This window comes from Perna viridis, chromosome 4 (assembly GCF_037379345.1).
Source record: "Perna viridis isolate PV_CMFRI_1.1 ecotype Kerala chromosome 4, ASM3737934v1, whole genome shotgun sequence".
Taxonomy (NCBI): domain Eukaryota; kingdom Metazoa; phylum Mollusca; class Bivalvia; order Mytilida; family Mytilidae; genus Perna; species Perna viridis.
This window is the reverse complement of record NC_142448.1, coordinates 3,811,127-3,829,809: the sequence shown is the minus strand read 5'-3', so window position 1 is coordinate 3,829,809 and position 18,683 is coordinate 3,811,127. Positions and strand designations below refer to the sequence as shown.

At 34.0% G+C, this 18,683-nt stretch overlaps 1 protein-coding gene across 1 annotated transcript; it reads left to right on the top strand.

The window, feature by feature from the left end:
- Positions 1-942: 942 nt before the first annotated feature.
- LOC148618485 (polycystin-1-like protein 2) lies at positions 943-18,085 on the top strand. The gene is made up of 12 exons (XM_088576851.1): positions 943-1,068; positions 1,358-1,796; positions 4,567-4,706; positions 5,054-5,284; positions 5,628-5,798; positions 6,839-6,999; positions 7,227-7,866; positions 8,845-8,980; positions 9,543-9,805; positions 14,098-14,132; positions 15,721-15,965; positions 16,594-18,085. The coding sequence occupies exons 1-12, from the start codon at positions 943-945 to the stop codon at positions 17,928-17,930; spliced, it is 3,924 nt and encodes a 1,307-aa protein (XP_088432977.1). The 3' UTR covers positions 17,931-18,085.
- Positions 18,086-18,683: the final 598 nt, after the last annotated feature.

Sequence of the window (18,683 nt, the reverse complement as noted above, 5' to 3'; positions counted from 1 at the left end):
AATTAAGTGACCACAGTTCTTATGGTTTAATACAAAGTCGTTATTTAACATTTTGACACAGTCAAAAATATACATATAATGAGCAAGTAAATTTATCCTTGCATGTGTATTAATATAAACAGTACTTAACGCAATACTTTGCAGTTAAGTATTGATAGTTATAAAAGAAACATCAATTGTTTAACTTAAACAAACCAAACCTCAGTTGTTGATTTTCTCCTCAAAACTTACCTATGATACTAGCATTTAAAAATTGTTTACAGACATTCTGCGTGTATTGAGTAATTCACTAGATGGTGTGACACCAGAGCTTTCTGCAGACCTTCCGTCAGACATTAATATTTATAGTATGCAAGATCAACTTTCACTACTCGGGACCTTCGAAACAGACGCCACTTCTGAGAATGATGTGAATGATTTGACGAGTGCGGAAAGGGCGTACATCGCAACGCAGTTGGCAATGAAAGCGGTCTTAGTACAGAATGGTTTTCAGGAGGAGGTACACTTAGCTGAGTTACTACATTTAAACAGCGGCCAAATTTTTTTTAAAACACGGTATTGTGCTACTATTAAAATATCGGAAAATACTGAACAATTTAAGAAAAGGACAAAGGTAATCAGAATCCAATAACAAGCCATAGGTGAAAACAGAATACAAAGATGATACACAATTTGGTCTACAGAATAAATTACAATAATACGTTAAAGTTAAATATAAAAAGGAACGTACACTAAAAATAGCAATTGTATTATGAACCTCCATGAGGTGCCCCAGAAGGTATAGCATATCAAAATTCATTATGATGCGTTGAATTTTCACAGGCTCAGAAAGCAACAACATCAATATTTGATACAGTTTCATCCCTTGGCCCTGTCCTGGAAGTTCTTAATTATAGAAAACAGTTACCAGTATATGTCAGAAAAAAGGGTATCAGTACAAGTATGGATAAAAAACTGGTGTCTGAAATATTGAACAATGGAATTGCTCAAGATTCAATCAGTTTAGAATTCGACTCAAAAAACATTCCGACTCATTCCGCCTCAGAAGAAAGAGTTCAGGTTGATTATGTATACTTTTTGTTTTTCTAGATTACTAAATAAAAGTAAAGCGTTATTGAAATTGGATGAAATACTCAAGTTTTCTGGATATGATTTAAAGATTTATTTTATGTCGATAATGTTTTGTTTGGAGCTTACGTTATGCATTACTTATTTCATCGATTATGATAAAAGTAAAGGGCAGTGATTCAAACACAAATTCATTTCACATGTATACTCTATATTTTTTTCCGTACCGTTTAGATATGTCATTTTATTGTATATTTAATAACTAAAAATAATTGTTATAATTACTTAGTTGACAGTTTTTGACAAAAATCCTTTTTCCTGGGACCCTAGAGAATCCAAATATATCACATCGAAGATAGTAACATCTTCTATTGGAATCTCAGCACTGCCATCAAAACTCAGATTTAAGAATACAATCTCTGCTGGCAAATTGTTCCAACTGGCAATACCAACTGACGTTGATGATGTGTTCACTACCCAAGTGTTCTACAAAATGTACTGGAGAAATCATGCAGACTCCTTGATTGTATTTATCGATAACGCTTGTAGTTCTCTTGCTTATCTTATAAGTTTAAAGCAATATAAAAAACCGACAGACGTTGATTTTGACTGGAGGAGGCAAGTGATGAATAAAGATTGGAAAACAGAAAATTCATTCTCAATTTTAGTAGATGGAGGACTTTATGATAAATCATCAATAGTTCATATAAGAATCCATATCTCAAGAGGTAGGCTTACAATTAAATAGTGAAAATAAACATATCAGTTAACGTAGTTATAATATATTTACAAATTTCGAGGCTTCATAAGTGATTAGATGGCTGCATAAAGAGTAAACAACGCGTCAATATCAGTCATTGAATTTGTATTTTTCGTTCGTTCATACAACTTTTACGAGGACAATAAATTTGCACGGTTTCTGTATATGATGCTGGTGGTTGTGTTATTTACTAAACATTGTGAAGGATGTAATCAAGGGAACAAAGATTATAACGGTAATCAAAAGAATGTTATCTAGGGACAAAGACACAAAGTAACTAACATCATATATACAAAGCAACAAAAGCAAATGGGCAACTTGGACTCCACTAAAAACTGGAAGCATGAACCAGGTGCACCGGTAAGGTAAGCATCCTCAGCTTTTCTAGAAGAACCCGGCGGATCTTCATATAAAAATGTAAAAGATGTCTACTGGTAAAGGATTAAGTGTTAGTTTTTGTCAAATGCATGTCAAAACCCCACCGATCAGAGAGTATGACATCAGTCAAAAATGCTTTCCTTATTAGAAAAGACCATTATTTGATATCTGCAACCCTGGATTTGTTTAGAAATTTTTCAATAGAATCTTAGAAATAAAAAGCTTTTTGACAGAGTTGTCTTCCTTTGAAATATTCATTTTCAATGCATTTTAATCAAATTGTAACGCAATGGTCCTAAACAATAGCAATGACAAGACCTATACTGCTACCACACTCTCCAAAGAAGAAATTGTGGAAAACCATAAATATGTGCTATCCTCTTTTGGTCTCTCTACCAAGGACGATGACTTTGATTTACCGACTATGTACTGGATTCCTAAACTCATTTACTTTTGTTACTTTGTTTATATGATTTTAGTTACTTTATGTTCTTTGTTGTGTATGTCTGTTTTCCATGTCTGGTCTTTGTCCCTGGATTACATTCTTTTGATTACCGCTATAACCTTGGTTCCCTTGATTACTCCTCCACAAGAATCCATACAAACAACGTTACATAGCTGGATCTGCAAAATGTACCACCAAACCTCTTTCAAAACTTTTGACTTCTCTACTCACAGCTGGCAAAGAGAGTTTGCAGTCCTACCACAACGCTTGTTACTCCCGTAGTGGATCCTGAAAAAATCGAAAGATCTTTTGGAGACAATCAGTTCAAGACTATTATCAGAATATAATAACATTCAAACCTATGATTTTTCAACACTGTATACTTCTATTCTACATACTCAGTTGAAATACCGACATACATCGTTGTTTTTCCAACAAAGATGGTACGACTAGATACAAATATATAGTTCTTGGTAGAGATTCCTCATACTTTTTCAGAAATAATTCCAAATCATCTTCCAAATATACAGAAGAAGCAAATGCTGGAATTTTTAGAATACAGCACAACATATTTGTCCAGTGTGTTGGACGCGTTTTTCAACAAACGGTCGGCATTCCAATAGGAACAAATTGTGCTCCTCTACTTGCTGACCTATTCCTTCACTCTTATGAGGCTGACTTTATAGCAACATCCCTTCAGCACCTGCGTATGGAGTTTGCATATCACAATTCATACGTTATCCCAGAGCTTGCCGAAACTACGCAGACTTTTTGTATCGCGCTAGAATTCTAACAAATAGACTTCTAGAGCAGGGTTATGCTGTTACAAAATTGAAGTCATCACACAAAAGTTTTATGGTTGTCATCATATGAACTCATGGATGGTTACAGTATATCCATCTGCGCCATGAAAAGTGATTTGTTAAACGTGTCATAGTTTTCCTTTCCTCTTTCGTCTACTCCGGTCTTGATTTTTTATAAGAAACTCGGCGGGGGTGTTTCTAGAAAAGCAGAGGACGCTTATCCTACCGGTGCATCTGGTCCATGCTCCCAGTTTTTAGTGAGGTCAGAGTTTCTCATTTGCTTTTGTTACTTTATATGTATGATTTTTTTACTCCATGTTCTTTGTTGTGTATGTCTGTTTTCCATGTCTGGTCTTTGTCCCTGGATTGCATCCTTTTGATTACCGCTATAACCTTTGTTACCTTAATTACTCTCCTTCATGATAATGAAAATCTTGTGTGTTTTCTTTGAATCTGATGGTGCAATAGTCAAATTACACTATCAAAATGATGGTTTTTTATACCATGTTTCACTGTCTGATTCTTACAAGGACTGACACGTTAAAATATGTCTCTGGGTATTTCTCAGCCTTAATTGTCAAATATTTACCACAGTGGCCAGATCCCTTTTATTCTTTCGTTATCATCCTTGTATCAATTCGATCCGATGGAGCAGTGTAGCGAATAGAGTCGTCACATTCTGAGACGTGGAAATTGATGTCACAGCGGTGCGAGGCCGCGTCAAACGACCGAAAAAAAAGAATTCTTCACTCCCTTCTATGATTACTTCTCTGCATCAATCTAATGGAGCAAGGTCAATTAATGACCTTTTTCAGTTTGCAACATCTTTAACTGTTTCGTTGTGCAATCCTTTCGAGTTTAATTCATTAATTTGTTTGTATGTGTTGCAACATCATGCCTCGACGACCGAAACCGATTAAATATGCTGGTTGATAGCTCCCTTTAGACTTTATATATTTTGGGGCCGACTGCAGCCTCTCCTCTGGCGTGAGTGTCTCTCGTCGTTCACTGAAGAAAAATAGGCACCCTTGGGCTATCATTTTTTATCCTGCGGGGTGGTTGTCTCTTTGAAATATTCACCATACCTTGTCATGTTATTTGTATTGTTGCAGTTGCATCCGACAAATCTAGACAGCGTAGACGAGCGCTTGGAAACAATATGACATTTGTAGATACGATAATATTCACTAGTACTACTGCATGTCGTGTGTGGAACAATGTTACACAGACATGGAATACCAGCTCATGTCGGGTACTGTCTTCTGTATCATTTAATTGTCACCAGATGTAATGTTTTGTATGGAGTATCTATAGCACATTTATTACAACAATCATAGACAAAAATAAACTAATAACAAAACAAACAAATAAATTGGCATAACCTTAATCTAGATAACCAACAATTTAACCAACACTTTAATGTAATAATGTGCCTACGGCATTTATATAATGTGCACGCTGTTCTTTGTTCTTTGCCAGTATGATAGTATGGTCTTAGCTTTAATGACTTTTTTTAAAAATGAAATATTTCAAAATTTGAAAATATTTATTTGCTGGCATTTTTAACATATTGAATACTAAAAATGTATTATATTCCAGCTGTCTTCTAATTCCACAATCTATGAAACGATATGCTTGTGTACGAATCCACCCGGAAACAGTTTTGCCACCACATTTTATGTCCCGCCAAACATGATAGACTTTAGCTCTGTGTTTACTAAGTTTGAAATAAGTAACTCTGCAGTACTGTTTACTATTGTTGGTGTTATTGTCTTGTTTATAATGCTGTGTATATGTGCAGTGAGAGGAGACAAAAGAGATCCAGACAAGGTTAGTTCACTTTAATGTTGTGGAGTCATAACAGTTTAAGATATAAGATGATGAAATATATTGTGAATGTATACTGTGCGCTTCTTGTAATCCAGTGTCTATATCTGTATATAATGTTCGAGTTAGGGTAAGAAAACTTATCGGTCTACGGTAAACTACATGCGATTGGCTATTAAGAATATGTGTTTATTGGAATTATTACACTGGTCTGTATTGATCAAAACATCATTAGTCATTAAGTGTAAGTCTTATTGATATCATTTTTTACCTCATTATATAAGATTGGTTTGTTTTGGGCGTAGTTGTAAGATGTTTGCATTCCTAAGTGATTCTCTGCTTTCAGTGGGCTATTTCCTACTTGATGGACAATTTCATTGAAGATGAGTACCTCTATATGGTGACTGTTTACACTGGACTAAGGAAGAATGCAGGCACAAAATCTAACGTCAGATTTGTGATAGTAGGGGATCAAGTCACCACTGATGTCCGATATCTAGATGATGGAAATAAAAAAGTATAGAATTGTTAATTAGGTTTTACCTAAATCGTGCATACTAATGTTCTTTCATTGAATTTTAACAATATAATCGTGTACAAGATGTTCAAACGTAATTATATAACCTATATTAGTATACCACAGTATCTACAGTATTTATTTTCTAAAATAAATCAATTGTAACATTTTAACTAATTACTCAAAAAAGTGATGTTGACATAAGTTTTTATTGATGACAATGGATTATTGACCTGCTTATATTCACGATTTTTTTTAAGTATCCGAATCAAAGTTCAGATGTTTTCTTAATTTATTGTTGAAAAACATTTAATTAGGTACAGTGTGATTAGAAGACTATTAATTACTATGGGCCCAGCCTTAGTCACGCAATTAAATTGTTTGGAAAAGAACAGTTACGAAGGCATTATAATGAGTTGGTGTAATAGAACATTTGTCCATCTATATCATTAATTACTTTCGCTTTTAGTCATGGAAAGTATCAAAGCTGCTCTTTTCTTGATCATTTAACACATATACAGTACATGATGTCCATTTTCTTATTATTCTTTCTCTTTACGCAAACAGCGAACAGTTTCTCGGAGTGTACTTTTATAGGAACCACCGCGTCTGTCCGTAAACATATTAAATAAGCGAAACTCTACCTAAATCGCCTTATGAATTGAGGTACAATCTTACTGGAATACTTGTACGAAGCTTCACGATAAATCGCCTTATGAGGTACAATCTTACTGGAATACTTGTACAGCTTCACGATAAATAGATATAGATTGGATTTCTTAAAGTGAAAATAATCCTTAAGGTTTTTCATGGTTGTAAGCATATCTTATGAATGGCTTGATATATTTTGAAAAAGGAACGTGAGGCGTTTGATGTAGATGTACATAACTAAAGACAATAATTGGATCCTTTTCAATGCTCTAGAAAACATACGGATATACACTGTGAGAGACAATGTAGAGCAGGGAGTATATTATAAGTTTGTTTACAGTATTTATATAAATTTACGGTATCAAATATTTACACACTATTTCTATTAGGGTTTTGGATTGGGAAGTACACGACGATTTGTTATGAGTGTTCCTAAGAAGGTAGGGAATCCCAACTATATGTCGGTGTGGCATGACAACACTGGTGAGGGAAGTTTAGCATCATGGTATCTTAACAAAATAGTCCTGGAAGACATTCAGACTAGTGAACAGTAAGCATTTTGTTTATTTTACGACGACATTGTTTTATTCCCTATGTTCTATGACTTGTGATTTTCATAACAATGTCTATATATCTTAGCTAATCATTAGTATAAACTTTTCACAATTTTACTTCTGAACCTTATTTACAACTTAAGTGATTACCACAAATCACTGAACGTGAAGCAATAGTTATAAGCATGTTTGATGCTTGAAACTAGATTCTTGCTTTTTTCAGACATATTTTCATATTTGAGGAATGGTTGTCTATAGATGACTGTGATGGAAAGATACGTACTATCGCACCCGTCAATGGTGAAAAAGGAACTAATCAATTCTCTTTTTTATTCAACGAACAGACCCGAGAAGGAACAACTGATAATCATCTGTGGTTATCTGTGTGTTTACGTCCAGAACCAAGTCACTTTACCCGCGTTAAAAGGCTATCTTGTTGTTTTTCTTTGTTGTTTTTGACAATGATTACTAATGCCATGTTCTATGGACAGGAGACAGAGTCACATCAGACATCATTTGGACCCATAAAATTTAGTTTTGTTGGCGTTTATGTGTCTCTAAGCAGCATATTAATTACTATTCCGCCATTATTTTTCATTACGTTTTTATTCAAAAATTCTCGCCCTCTGCAAGATAAGAGGGAGAAGTTAGACATTGAAAAATTCATTCTTCAGCCTAAAGATGATTCTTTACATGCAGGATTCCAAATACTAGCGTGGGTATTAGTGATTTTATCAGTGGTAGTGTCCGGATTCTTTGTCATTCTGTACAGTATGGAATGGGGAAAATCCAAGTCGGAGGAATGGCTTCTGAGTTTTTTGCTTTCGTTTTTGGAGTCAATACTGATTGTAGACCCATTGAAGGTAAGTCTATAAAATAGATATTTATAGACAAATTTAGTCAAGCAACGGCAAAAACATTGAGCCAAACTTCAACAGGTAACATTAACAAGGAACATCGGAACTATTGAAAATGCCCTTTTTAATGATTAGTATTGACAAAAAAGCAAATATTTGAAACTAATATAAAAGCAAAATTAATGTGTTAATAATATTGCAGTCGTTTTTTTTGTTTTTTTTTTTTTTTCTAGGGAAAATATTGGACGCCTTTTTGATACTTTGCATCTTCCAAAATGAACTTTGTCCTGCACTTAGATATCGTTGATCAAGGAAAACTATAGACCAAAACTTAGGACAAACGTGATGACTTTTCATTCAGAATTTTCTTGCATGTCTTGCAACATCTCAGCACTTGCGTATGAAGTTTTTATATGACAACCCATACCTTATGCCAGAGCTCGCCGTAACTACTTTTTGTATTGCGCTAGACCTCTTACAATTAGGCTTCTGGAAGAGGGTCGTGCTGCTACAAGATTGACGTCATCACCACAGAAGTTTTATGGTCGTCATCATGAACTTGTGGATCTTTTCGGCGTGCACATCTGCATTGTATTTTTGGGTATTTTATACTCTTTGTCATGTTTGTATTTTCCATGTCCGGTCTTTGTCCCTGGATGATTTCCGCTAGAATCTTAGTTCCCACGATTACATTTTTAGATTTTGTTGAGCGGTTTGGTTGTCAGGTGTTGTGCCTTTTGTGTTTCCGATGTTGTTTTGTGCACAGATATTTCCTCGTTTACATCTTCCTCTTATGACCCGTGGACTCGCCGTACTAAATGAAAATGATTGTGAAAGATGAGATTTTTTGTCGTATATCTAGTTTAATGGTATCCCATGATTTTTATCTATCGCATGCATGAGCAATTAGAAGATGATACAATTATTTTGGTATAAAAGCCTTGTAAAATTGGGCAAAAATGGTCTTAATCTTTATTTCAACAGATTATAATATTAGCGTCCGTATTTGCATATATTACCACAAAAAGAACTGGTAGGAGAAGGGTCGTGAAATTCGACAGAGAATTGATACTGGCAGAAACCAAGAAAAGAGCCAATTCTCCTATGAATAAATTACTTGGTGAGTTTTAATAACGATTATGTGATTTATTTATTGGTTTATTTTACTTATCAGTTTATTTACACATTGATTTGATATGCTGGGTTATGTTTTACTTCACACGTTTACACTATGTGACGGGTTCTACGTTTCTGGGGACCGTAAGATAAAGATGACCTCATTTGATTTAAGGCAGTCCTAACTGAAACGTTGAGTTTGTCCCGTCCTGCTTTGACTTCTAAGAATAACCATGTAGTATATAGAAATATATCAGGGTTTATCTTGTTTTCTAACCAGTTTATCTGTCTAGAATAGTCAGACTGGATTCGGTCGTTTAAGCTTTATTTTTGTTACGAAGCATTTGATTTATTTTTCTGAGCAAAACAATTGTTAATGCCTGGATACACCAAAACATTTGTTAGTTATGTAATCAGCAATAATCACTATTTAAAACATTTGTTGGATATGTAAGCAGAATAATCACTAAGGAATAACAAGATAAGTGTTTCTATAATAGTCCAAGCAATGTATTTCTGGTTTGATATGTGTTGCCAGTATTTTTTTCTTTTTTTTGTCTTTAAAGACACCTTCCGCAAGGACACTTTAATGCCGTTAGACGATAGTACAATAAAAAATCTAAAGATCCGTCGACAACAGGTGATTAGAGCAGAACAAATACTAGTAGAACTACTGGTGTATGTGGCATTTCTGTTTACTCTGTATGTAATAAGCTATAGTAACAGGGACGTTAAATGGTATACATCAAACTTACATCTCCGCCAACATCTGGTAGACCAACAACAAAATGGGATAAACAAGATTACAGGGACACAGAAGTTTGATAATGTAAGTTCAAACAATATAAAAGGGACACCAAAAGCATATACTGTAAGTACAAACATTATTGCATTGACCTTAAAGTTTAATTTTTTAAGTAGTCAAATAATCACAAAGATACCAAAATTTAATTTGGTTTGTTATCATCATTACTGTTTTGCATAACAGGGACTCCAAAATTTGTTACGTAAGCACAAAAACTATTATAGGGACTCAAAACATTGACCATGTAAGTACAAACAGCCTTAAAGGGATTCCAAAGTTTGATTATGTAAGTACAAACAAAAATCAGGGACTCTAAAGTTTGATTCTGTAAGTGCTTATACAAACAAAGGGACACTAAATAATGATTCAGTAAGTAGAAACAGTATTACAGGGACTCTAATGTTTGATTCTGTAAATATATCAATCAACATTGATTTTTGTCAGCAAAACGTTTTACATCCAATGTTTATTATCAGAGTTAAACGTAGAAAACAAAAGCAGTAATAAGACCTATACTGCTACCACACTCTCCAAAGAAGGATTGTGGAAAACCATAAATCTGTGCTATCCTCTTTTGGGCTCTCTACCAGGGACGATGATTGTGATTTAGCATCTGTGTACTGGATTCCTAACTCCACAAGAATCCATACAAACAACGTTATATAGCTGGATCTGTAAAATGTACCAGCGAACCTCTTTCAAAACTTTTAACTTCTATACTCACAGCTGTCAAAAAGCGTCTCCGATCCTACCACGAAACATGTTACTACTGTAGAGGCATTAATTCAATAAGGATCCTGAAAAATTCGAAAGATCTTCTGGAAACCCTCAATTCAAGATTATTGTCGGAATACAAGAGCATTAAAACTTTTGATTTTTCAACTCTTTATACTTCTACACCTAGATACAAATATGTAGTTCTTGGTGGAGATTCCTCATACAAGTAAACAGAAGAATAAGTTTTCAAAATGCTGAAACTTTTGATCTACAACATATTTGTCCAGTGTGGTGGACGCGTTTTTTTAACAAATGGTCGGCAATCCAATGGTAACGAATTGTACCCCTATAATTTCTAACCTATCCCTTCAGTCTTATTAGCCTGATTTATAGCTGATATGATCCAAAGGAAGACAAATCTTTTTGCTAGATCTTTTTAATCTTAATTTCGGGGACTTTATACATCGTATCGACCCCCAGAAAACTTGAATTAAAGGATACTACAGACAACATAAAATCAGCCTCATATCTAGACAAAACATACGACAAACGCGATGATTTTCCATTCTGCATTGTCAACTTTCCTGTCATCTGTGGCAACTTTCCTTCACACCAACATATGGAGTTTTCATATCACAACTCAACGTTATGCCAGGGCTTACCGTACCTACGCTGTCCTTTTGTATCGCGCTAGACCACTTACAATAGGCTTCTAGAACAGGATTATGTTGCTACAAGATTGAAGCATTCACTACAGAGGTTAATGGTCGTCATCATGAACTCGTGGATCGTTACGGTGTATCCATCTGCACCATGAAAACCGATTTTTTTCAACGTGTCATAGTTTACCTTTTCTCGTTGTCGTTTGTTGACCCTGAACTTGACTTCTTATGACATACTCGGTTGATGCTTCTGAGAAAAGCAGAGGACACTTACCCTACCTGTGGGACTCTAAAGTTTGATTCTGTAAGTACAAACAGCATTACAGGGGCTCTAAAGTGTGATTCTGTAACTACAAACAGAATTACATGGACTCCAAAGTTTTATTATGGGAGTGCAAAAAGTTGAGGTAAACAAAGATTGACACCTATGTTTGATTCAGTTAATAACTTCATGTTAATTTTCAAGAAGACTTGGGCTTATGATATTTCTTGTCAAATTGGATTTAATACTTAAATTGATCAAATGTAGTCAGGTCACCAACTGGGACTGATAATTTGTTCTATGTATCATAGCTTAGACGTATTAGATAACGATTTCAATCGTTATATAAATGATAAGTAACTTGTAAAATAGTACTTCAAGCAAACCAAAAACGGTTCATGTAATTGTCTGTCGGTAAAAAACGTTACATGGATCGATTTAATTTATATGAATAAGTCCGAAAATTTATGTTATTATATTATATATATATATTTATGTTATATTATTAAAATAAGTATACTTAAAAATCTTAGGTTATTTGGAAAATAAAACATTTGTTAATTAATTAATTAATTATATATAAATTGCATAACCCTATATGAATTTCGGTAACGTTTGTTAATGGTATTTTTAAAGATACATAGGCGTGTACCGAACAAGGGATTTCGAGGTTTTTAATGTTCCTACCTAACACATGGCTACATCATATATCTTTGGAAAGGTCTTTAATCATACTTTCAGAATTGCTTGGTAGTAAAAATGGGAAGTGGTCACAATTTTTGTAAAACTGCAAAAACAGCAAAAAATGTGTATTTCAAAATCATATAAATAATTTAAAATGAAAACGTCGTTTAAAAATAAACCTTATTTTAAAATTGTATCAAAATTGTTTTTTATCAGTTTAAATCTGAGCTTTATTCATTTTTGAATTTACCTTATAGAAATTCCTTAGAATTAGGAAAAAGACGCATTATTTTGTAAAAAAAACCAAAATTTTTTGGGGGTTTCCATATTAAACGACAGGCATTTCTTTCTTGCCTTATAAACATAAAAAAACTTATGTTTTCGTCACAAGAACATATTTATCTGTTTTTGTAAACCAAAGATCGTGGTTGATTCGCCCCTTTATTGCTCGAAATGCTGTTTTTTTAAGGCTTTAAAGCGTTAACTTATAATCGAAGACACTTATTTATTTTATGCAACGAAAATTTGCGGATATTTGATATTTTGGTCCGTTCAAGTATCTATCCAGACGTCCGTACCTGTGTCCTTGCGTCCGTCCGTACCTGTGTCCTTGCGTCCGTCCGTCCGTCCGTCCGTCTGTCCGTGCGTCCCTCATAACGTCTTGTGGCCTAGGTAACGCCTCCGTTTTTTACCGATTTACTTCAAACTTTAGTGAATGATTAGTAACAAAATTAACCTTAGACGTTGTTCACGTACATCGGTCAATGTGCAATATTTTATTTGGTTACATACATGTAAAGGATTGAATGTACTTTAAATGCTTGCGTGTTGGGTATTGTGAGCTTGCTCGCTAAATTTCTTTACATTATTCCCCTTTTAGTTAGACAAACATACAACTACGAATATCTTAATCGGAAGCTAAACCAACGCAAGAAAAAAAGGTCGAGGGCCACTGGCAACTTCTGTAGGCAGAATAAAGCATGTCGTGTAAGACGACAGGGGTCCATTAGGGGCCTGAGAGGCGTATTTTAATGGAGACAGAAAAGTAAAGCAACAATGAGAATGAATGCAAACCATACATCTTTTTCACTCTTCACTATTAATTAGCAAAGCTTCAAGAAGTTAAAGGCTAATTATAAATGCCCATTCTTGAAATTTCTTCATTTTTTACCCGAGGTTACTTTTATTGCTTTTTGGTGATTTTAATATTGATGATTGGCCAGTGTGAGAGAGTGGCTCATAAACTGTCAAATGTTGTATGCGGCAAGCCAAAACACTGTGGTATTTCGAGACATTCTTGTTACCTAATACAACCTAAAAAAAAAGCAGCTCCAGTCGGCTATATGTCGTACACAGTATGAAACTTCGTACGGCACAGTTGGGTTGTTTTCCTGAAAACATTTGGTAAATAGGAGTGACAGCATATAAATCTGTATTTACCAACAGATATCAAAGACTCACATTTCCCATTTTTTCCCTAATGATGAATTAGAACAGGGCAGAGTATGAAATCCACCAAACCACAGAATGTGTAACTGAAAACAGAAGCTCAAGCATGTACAAAAAATGGTCAACATGCCTGCTCGCAAATATCATCACTCCACTGATATTGTATTTCTGCTTGTTGAACACAGTACACAAAAGAATTTGCTGTCTGTCAATTCTAGGTAATTTACATGGTAGATCAACAATAGTACGTGGTAAATTTCTAAAGAAGTACCAAGTAATGAGAGGTTTCTGCATGGAAAGGAAACATTCCAATAGCTTAGAAAAAGCCTAGTTGTCCTGAACAGTATCAGCTCTATGCTTTAGTTGCACTAGTATAAAGCGATGAAACTGTTTCGCCTATTGGCTGAGCTTTTATTCGACAACTGGTGATCATCTGATTGCGTTGCCAAGTATTTAATTTTTATTGCGCCTTACCTCCTCACAAACATGAAATGCGGCACTAACTATTGAATAAAAATAATCCTTTCCATCTACTGTTTCAGCATTCATGTCAACTTCATCGTAATGACAGAAAACAGTGGGTATATATTAAATACAAACATGCGAAGGTTGTCAGCTACAATGTACAATCAAACCACGCAATATGAAGCAAGGAAACTATGAAAGTATAAGTGCTCAATTAGAAATTATGACCTTCGATATAGTGCAATTGAAAGAGATGTCAATATAAAGTGCGACACAATACGTTCGGACAAACCTTAACTTTTTTCCTATATATACAAAAGGAGTTCAAATAAATGTTCCTTTCCCTACATTGCTGTAAGATTTATCGCCAAAAAGTCATGTAATAAACCTGTCGATAAAGAAGGCAAAGTTTTTTTTGGCGATTCTGTATCACGTCAAATTATGCTGTATTTTGAAATACAAATGAATACGATGGAGTTTCCGATCTTTTTGCATAAATGCAAGACGACCAATTGTGTAAGGTATTAGATATAGTCAATTGGTTTGGACAATCTACCCAAAAAATTTTCTTCGAGTAAGTTTTTTACACTTTAAATGATAATGAAAAACTCGGTTGAGATTGAAGAGTAATCAAGGGAACCAAAATTCTAGCGGAAATCAAAAGAATGTAATCCAGGGACAAAAGCCAGACATGGAAAACAGAAAATCACAACAAAGATTGTAAAGTGTCGTTTACTTGTATGCGTCTTGTAATAACTTTTGTGATGCCTAATTTTGTTTGAAAGAATGTCATCGAATGGATCAAATTCAATAACTAACATTCTATATACATCACCTTTCCTACCTTAAAGCATTTATAAAAGTTGGGAATATTTTATCAGTTGATAAGCGGTTAGTTTCTGCTGTCTGACAATTTGGCATATAATACAACGATGGCAATTTATTGGCTTTGTATACGTCTCAGAGGCAAGGTATGCATTCAGCGGGACTGAAACTCAATCATGATACGCAAATATATGTCTTTTTAAGAAATATTTCAATTTACAAAAGGAATAAAACGAGACCGGGATAAACACGAAAAACAATCCGGAAAATAGCTCCTCTGCTATTTATTTTAAAGGCTTGTAAAAATATTAAGTCGCATCATTGATCTTCATTAATTGAATAAATCGCTTAAATGTATTCGAGAAAAGATTAAAAAAGACTTATGAAAGTTTAAATAGGTTATTTTGATAATAAATCTAAAGTAATATAAAGTTTTTTGTGCTGTTTAAGGGGGGTTGACAACAATGTCATTGCATTTGATTATTTATAGTTTAATATTGTTTTTATTAAGATTTTCTCCTTTTTATGACAATGTTTTATCTTACTATTAAGAAAAGGAATAATTCAGCATCAAAAGTTTAAAAATATATTGAATTGAATCTCACTGTATAATTGCAAGCTTTTCGACATATCTTTGATCTCGCGAGATTTTTAAGAAACGTGACCACGGGAAACTTTTACGACCAATCAAATCTTAAGCTATGATGACTTTTCTTTCAACACATACCAAAATTACTCATGTGTTAGGTAGGTGCATTAAAAACCTTAGCGGGAGGTCTTTTTCCAAATTTGCACTCGTCTAATAGCGTGTATAGGTAATGTGGATACTATATTAACAACTATCAGGCGATAGTAATAAATCCATTTTAACAAAGTTATTTTGCTTTTTATAGGACTATCTTTCTCAAGGTTTTACGTTATAAAAAATCTCTTCTCACTTTCCAGATTAAGTCTTCAGCGGAATTTTATTCTTGGTTGAATGATACTCTTATACCATTTGTGTTTCCCGAGAAATCTGTAATGAAAGGAAAACTAACGGCATACGACAGACAATTTACATCAGATCTAAGTAACTTTAGGAATGGACCGATTAGATTACGGCAGTTGCGAATACCTGAAGGTATGTGAATACAATATGTGGTTTCATATAATCGATAGAAATTAAAGGCGTAAATGGCCATGATATACGGGGGATCCTAAAAAGGACAACAAATTGCACAATACAAATGAATGAAAGAGTAATCAAGGGAACCAAGTTATAGAGATAATCAAAAGAATGTAATCCAGGGACAAAGACCAGACATGGAAACACACACTAGCTCCAGAAGGGTAATTTGTTCTTTGTTCATATCAAACGCTCGTCACACTGATCGTTGAAGGTCATAATAGGTTAAAAAAAATATATGACAGGCGGATTTATTTTAATACTTTGGTCGACCAATCAGACCATAGTAACAAATAGTACTCTTCTGTAAAGACAAACATTACTCACTTGTTTATTTCGAGACGAAGCTAAAAAACAAATGCATATTTCAAATTGTCTGCAATAACTTAAATTCTAGATCTTTATGAATAAGTGGGATGATAAAGTTAGTCTTCAAATTTAGGCTATTAAGATTGACGTCTTACTGCTCATCCTACCAGACAGCCGTGTAAGCCGTAGAATAAGCACTTTTATATTACTACTTTGTTTGTTCTTCTTTCAATGTTTCAATTTTGTTTGTTACACAGGACTTATTCTTTTTTAGGTGATTGTTCTGTAGATTTAACAATTGCTGACATGACATGTATAGATAAGTATTCAGTGCTAAAAGAGGACGAAAATAATTACTGTGTTGGTTGGGAATCATTGCCTTGTCCCACAAGAGAAGCTGTGTATAATATTACTTCTAATGCATGGAAGTTCACACCCGCCGTAGATCTATGGGGTCTGCCAACAATTGGTTACCATACTACATATGGTGGGGGCGGATATGTGGCCGATTTAGGCGTTAATAACGCTTTATCTCGTCAGATAATTAATGACCTATATAAGTATGTTTGGATTGATAGAAACACAAGAGCAGTTTTTGCAGAGTTCACTCTATATAATGCTAATGAAAATGTGTTTTTGTACATTTCATTTTTATGCGAGTTTCTGGAGTTTGGGTCCGTCTTACTAACCCCGTCAATACAACCTTTTCGTCCATATCAGCATGTTGGTAATTTTGGTCTAATAGTTCTTGTGTGTGAAGTTTTAGTGCTTCTTGCATCCGTCATATTTTCTATAAAAATGATTTACGAAATATGTAAACAAAGGAGAAACTATTTCACCTCACGTTGGTGTATAGTTGATGTTATAATTGTTATTATATGCTATGTTGGTTTTATCATGTATATTGGAAGATGCTTAATGATCTCAAAATGTATGGATGCTTTTCATGACAATAAGCACAGATTTATAAATTTTGGTCACTTAGCAACGTGGGATGAAATGTTAAATGTTGTTTTATCTTTTTTGATATTTTTAACAACGGTTCGTTTAATGAGAGTTTTGAGCTATAACTCCAGGATAACCCAGCTGTCAGACGTTTTGTCCCATGTATTTAATGAACTGTTTGGTTGTTTAGTATTATTTTTCATAGTATACATGGCATTTGTTTGTTTTGGACATCTTGTTTTTGGGAGACATTTAGAGGACTATAAGAGCTTGTTAGTTTCCATGACAACCATCACAAATGCTATCATTGGAAGAAACAGCATTAACACTTTGTTTTGGAATGATCCAGTTCTTGGACGAATATACTATTTTCTGTTTGTATTATTTGTTATTTGGATTTTGATGACAATGCTTTGTGCCACTCTTAATACCGGGATATTTGAAGTAAAACAATCTTCAAAACATTTGCCGGCTCCTTATGGCATTGTTAATGTGACAGAAAGATTTATAAATCAAACATTTGGTTTGTTAAGACCTTCGACTGAAGATAATACATCGGAATTTAACTTTAAATTTTTAACTGGTTTTGGTTCTCGACATTCAAAAGAAAAGCAAGCTCATTATAAGTGTAATCGACTTGGTGTCTCTTTAGAAATTATCAGATAATTCATGGCCTTCACCGAAGTACATGTTTGTATGTATATTTCATTTGAAACCTGTTCTTATTCATCATTTGTAAAAACTACAATGTATTAATTCCTTGTATGCACTATAAAATTTACGCGTATTGAATATTTCAACGTCAATTTCCAATAAAAGTATTGCTGTATTGTGTAAAGTTCTTTTCTATGGATGTACAGTGTGATGATCATCTTCTAAAATTATAAGGATGCATTATAACAAAACTAAATAACTCAAAAAATGAAACTAGCCTTTTGTGATTTATACAACATATATCATGAAAGGGAAGAATACCTTTTATTTCCAAATATTTGTAAAATTATTGCAAAAATTAAAAGCCACAGCATCTAAATTAACAATAACTACAGATGCAATGAAAAACCCGAACTGCACTTAAATTTCGTGTAGACCAGGCGTTCTTTACACCAATTTGGGGTCATGGCACCAATGTGTGGCCTCGATGGCGATACTATGCGAAGAGGTGGTTTCTATATAGACATTTTCTTTTCACATTGATGTTCACTTACGAACACGGCGACATCATAGTCGGTCGACGTCGTTGCAGGAAGTTGTACAATGTATTTCCCAGAAATTCCGGTGGCTGTGAAAAGTTAAATTTACACAATAAAATGACATGAAGTCTATCAGCTCTCGAAAATAATAAAATTGTCTCTCTAAACAATGTCATATAACATTACGAAACATTGACAACACCTTTGTGTATTAAGAAAATGATTT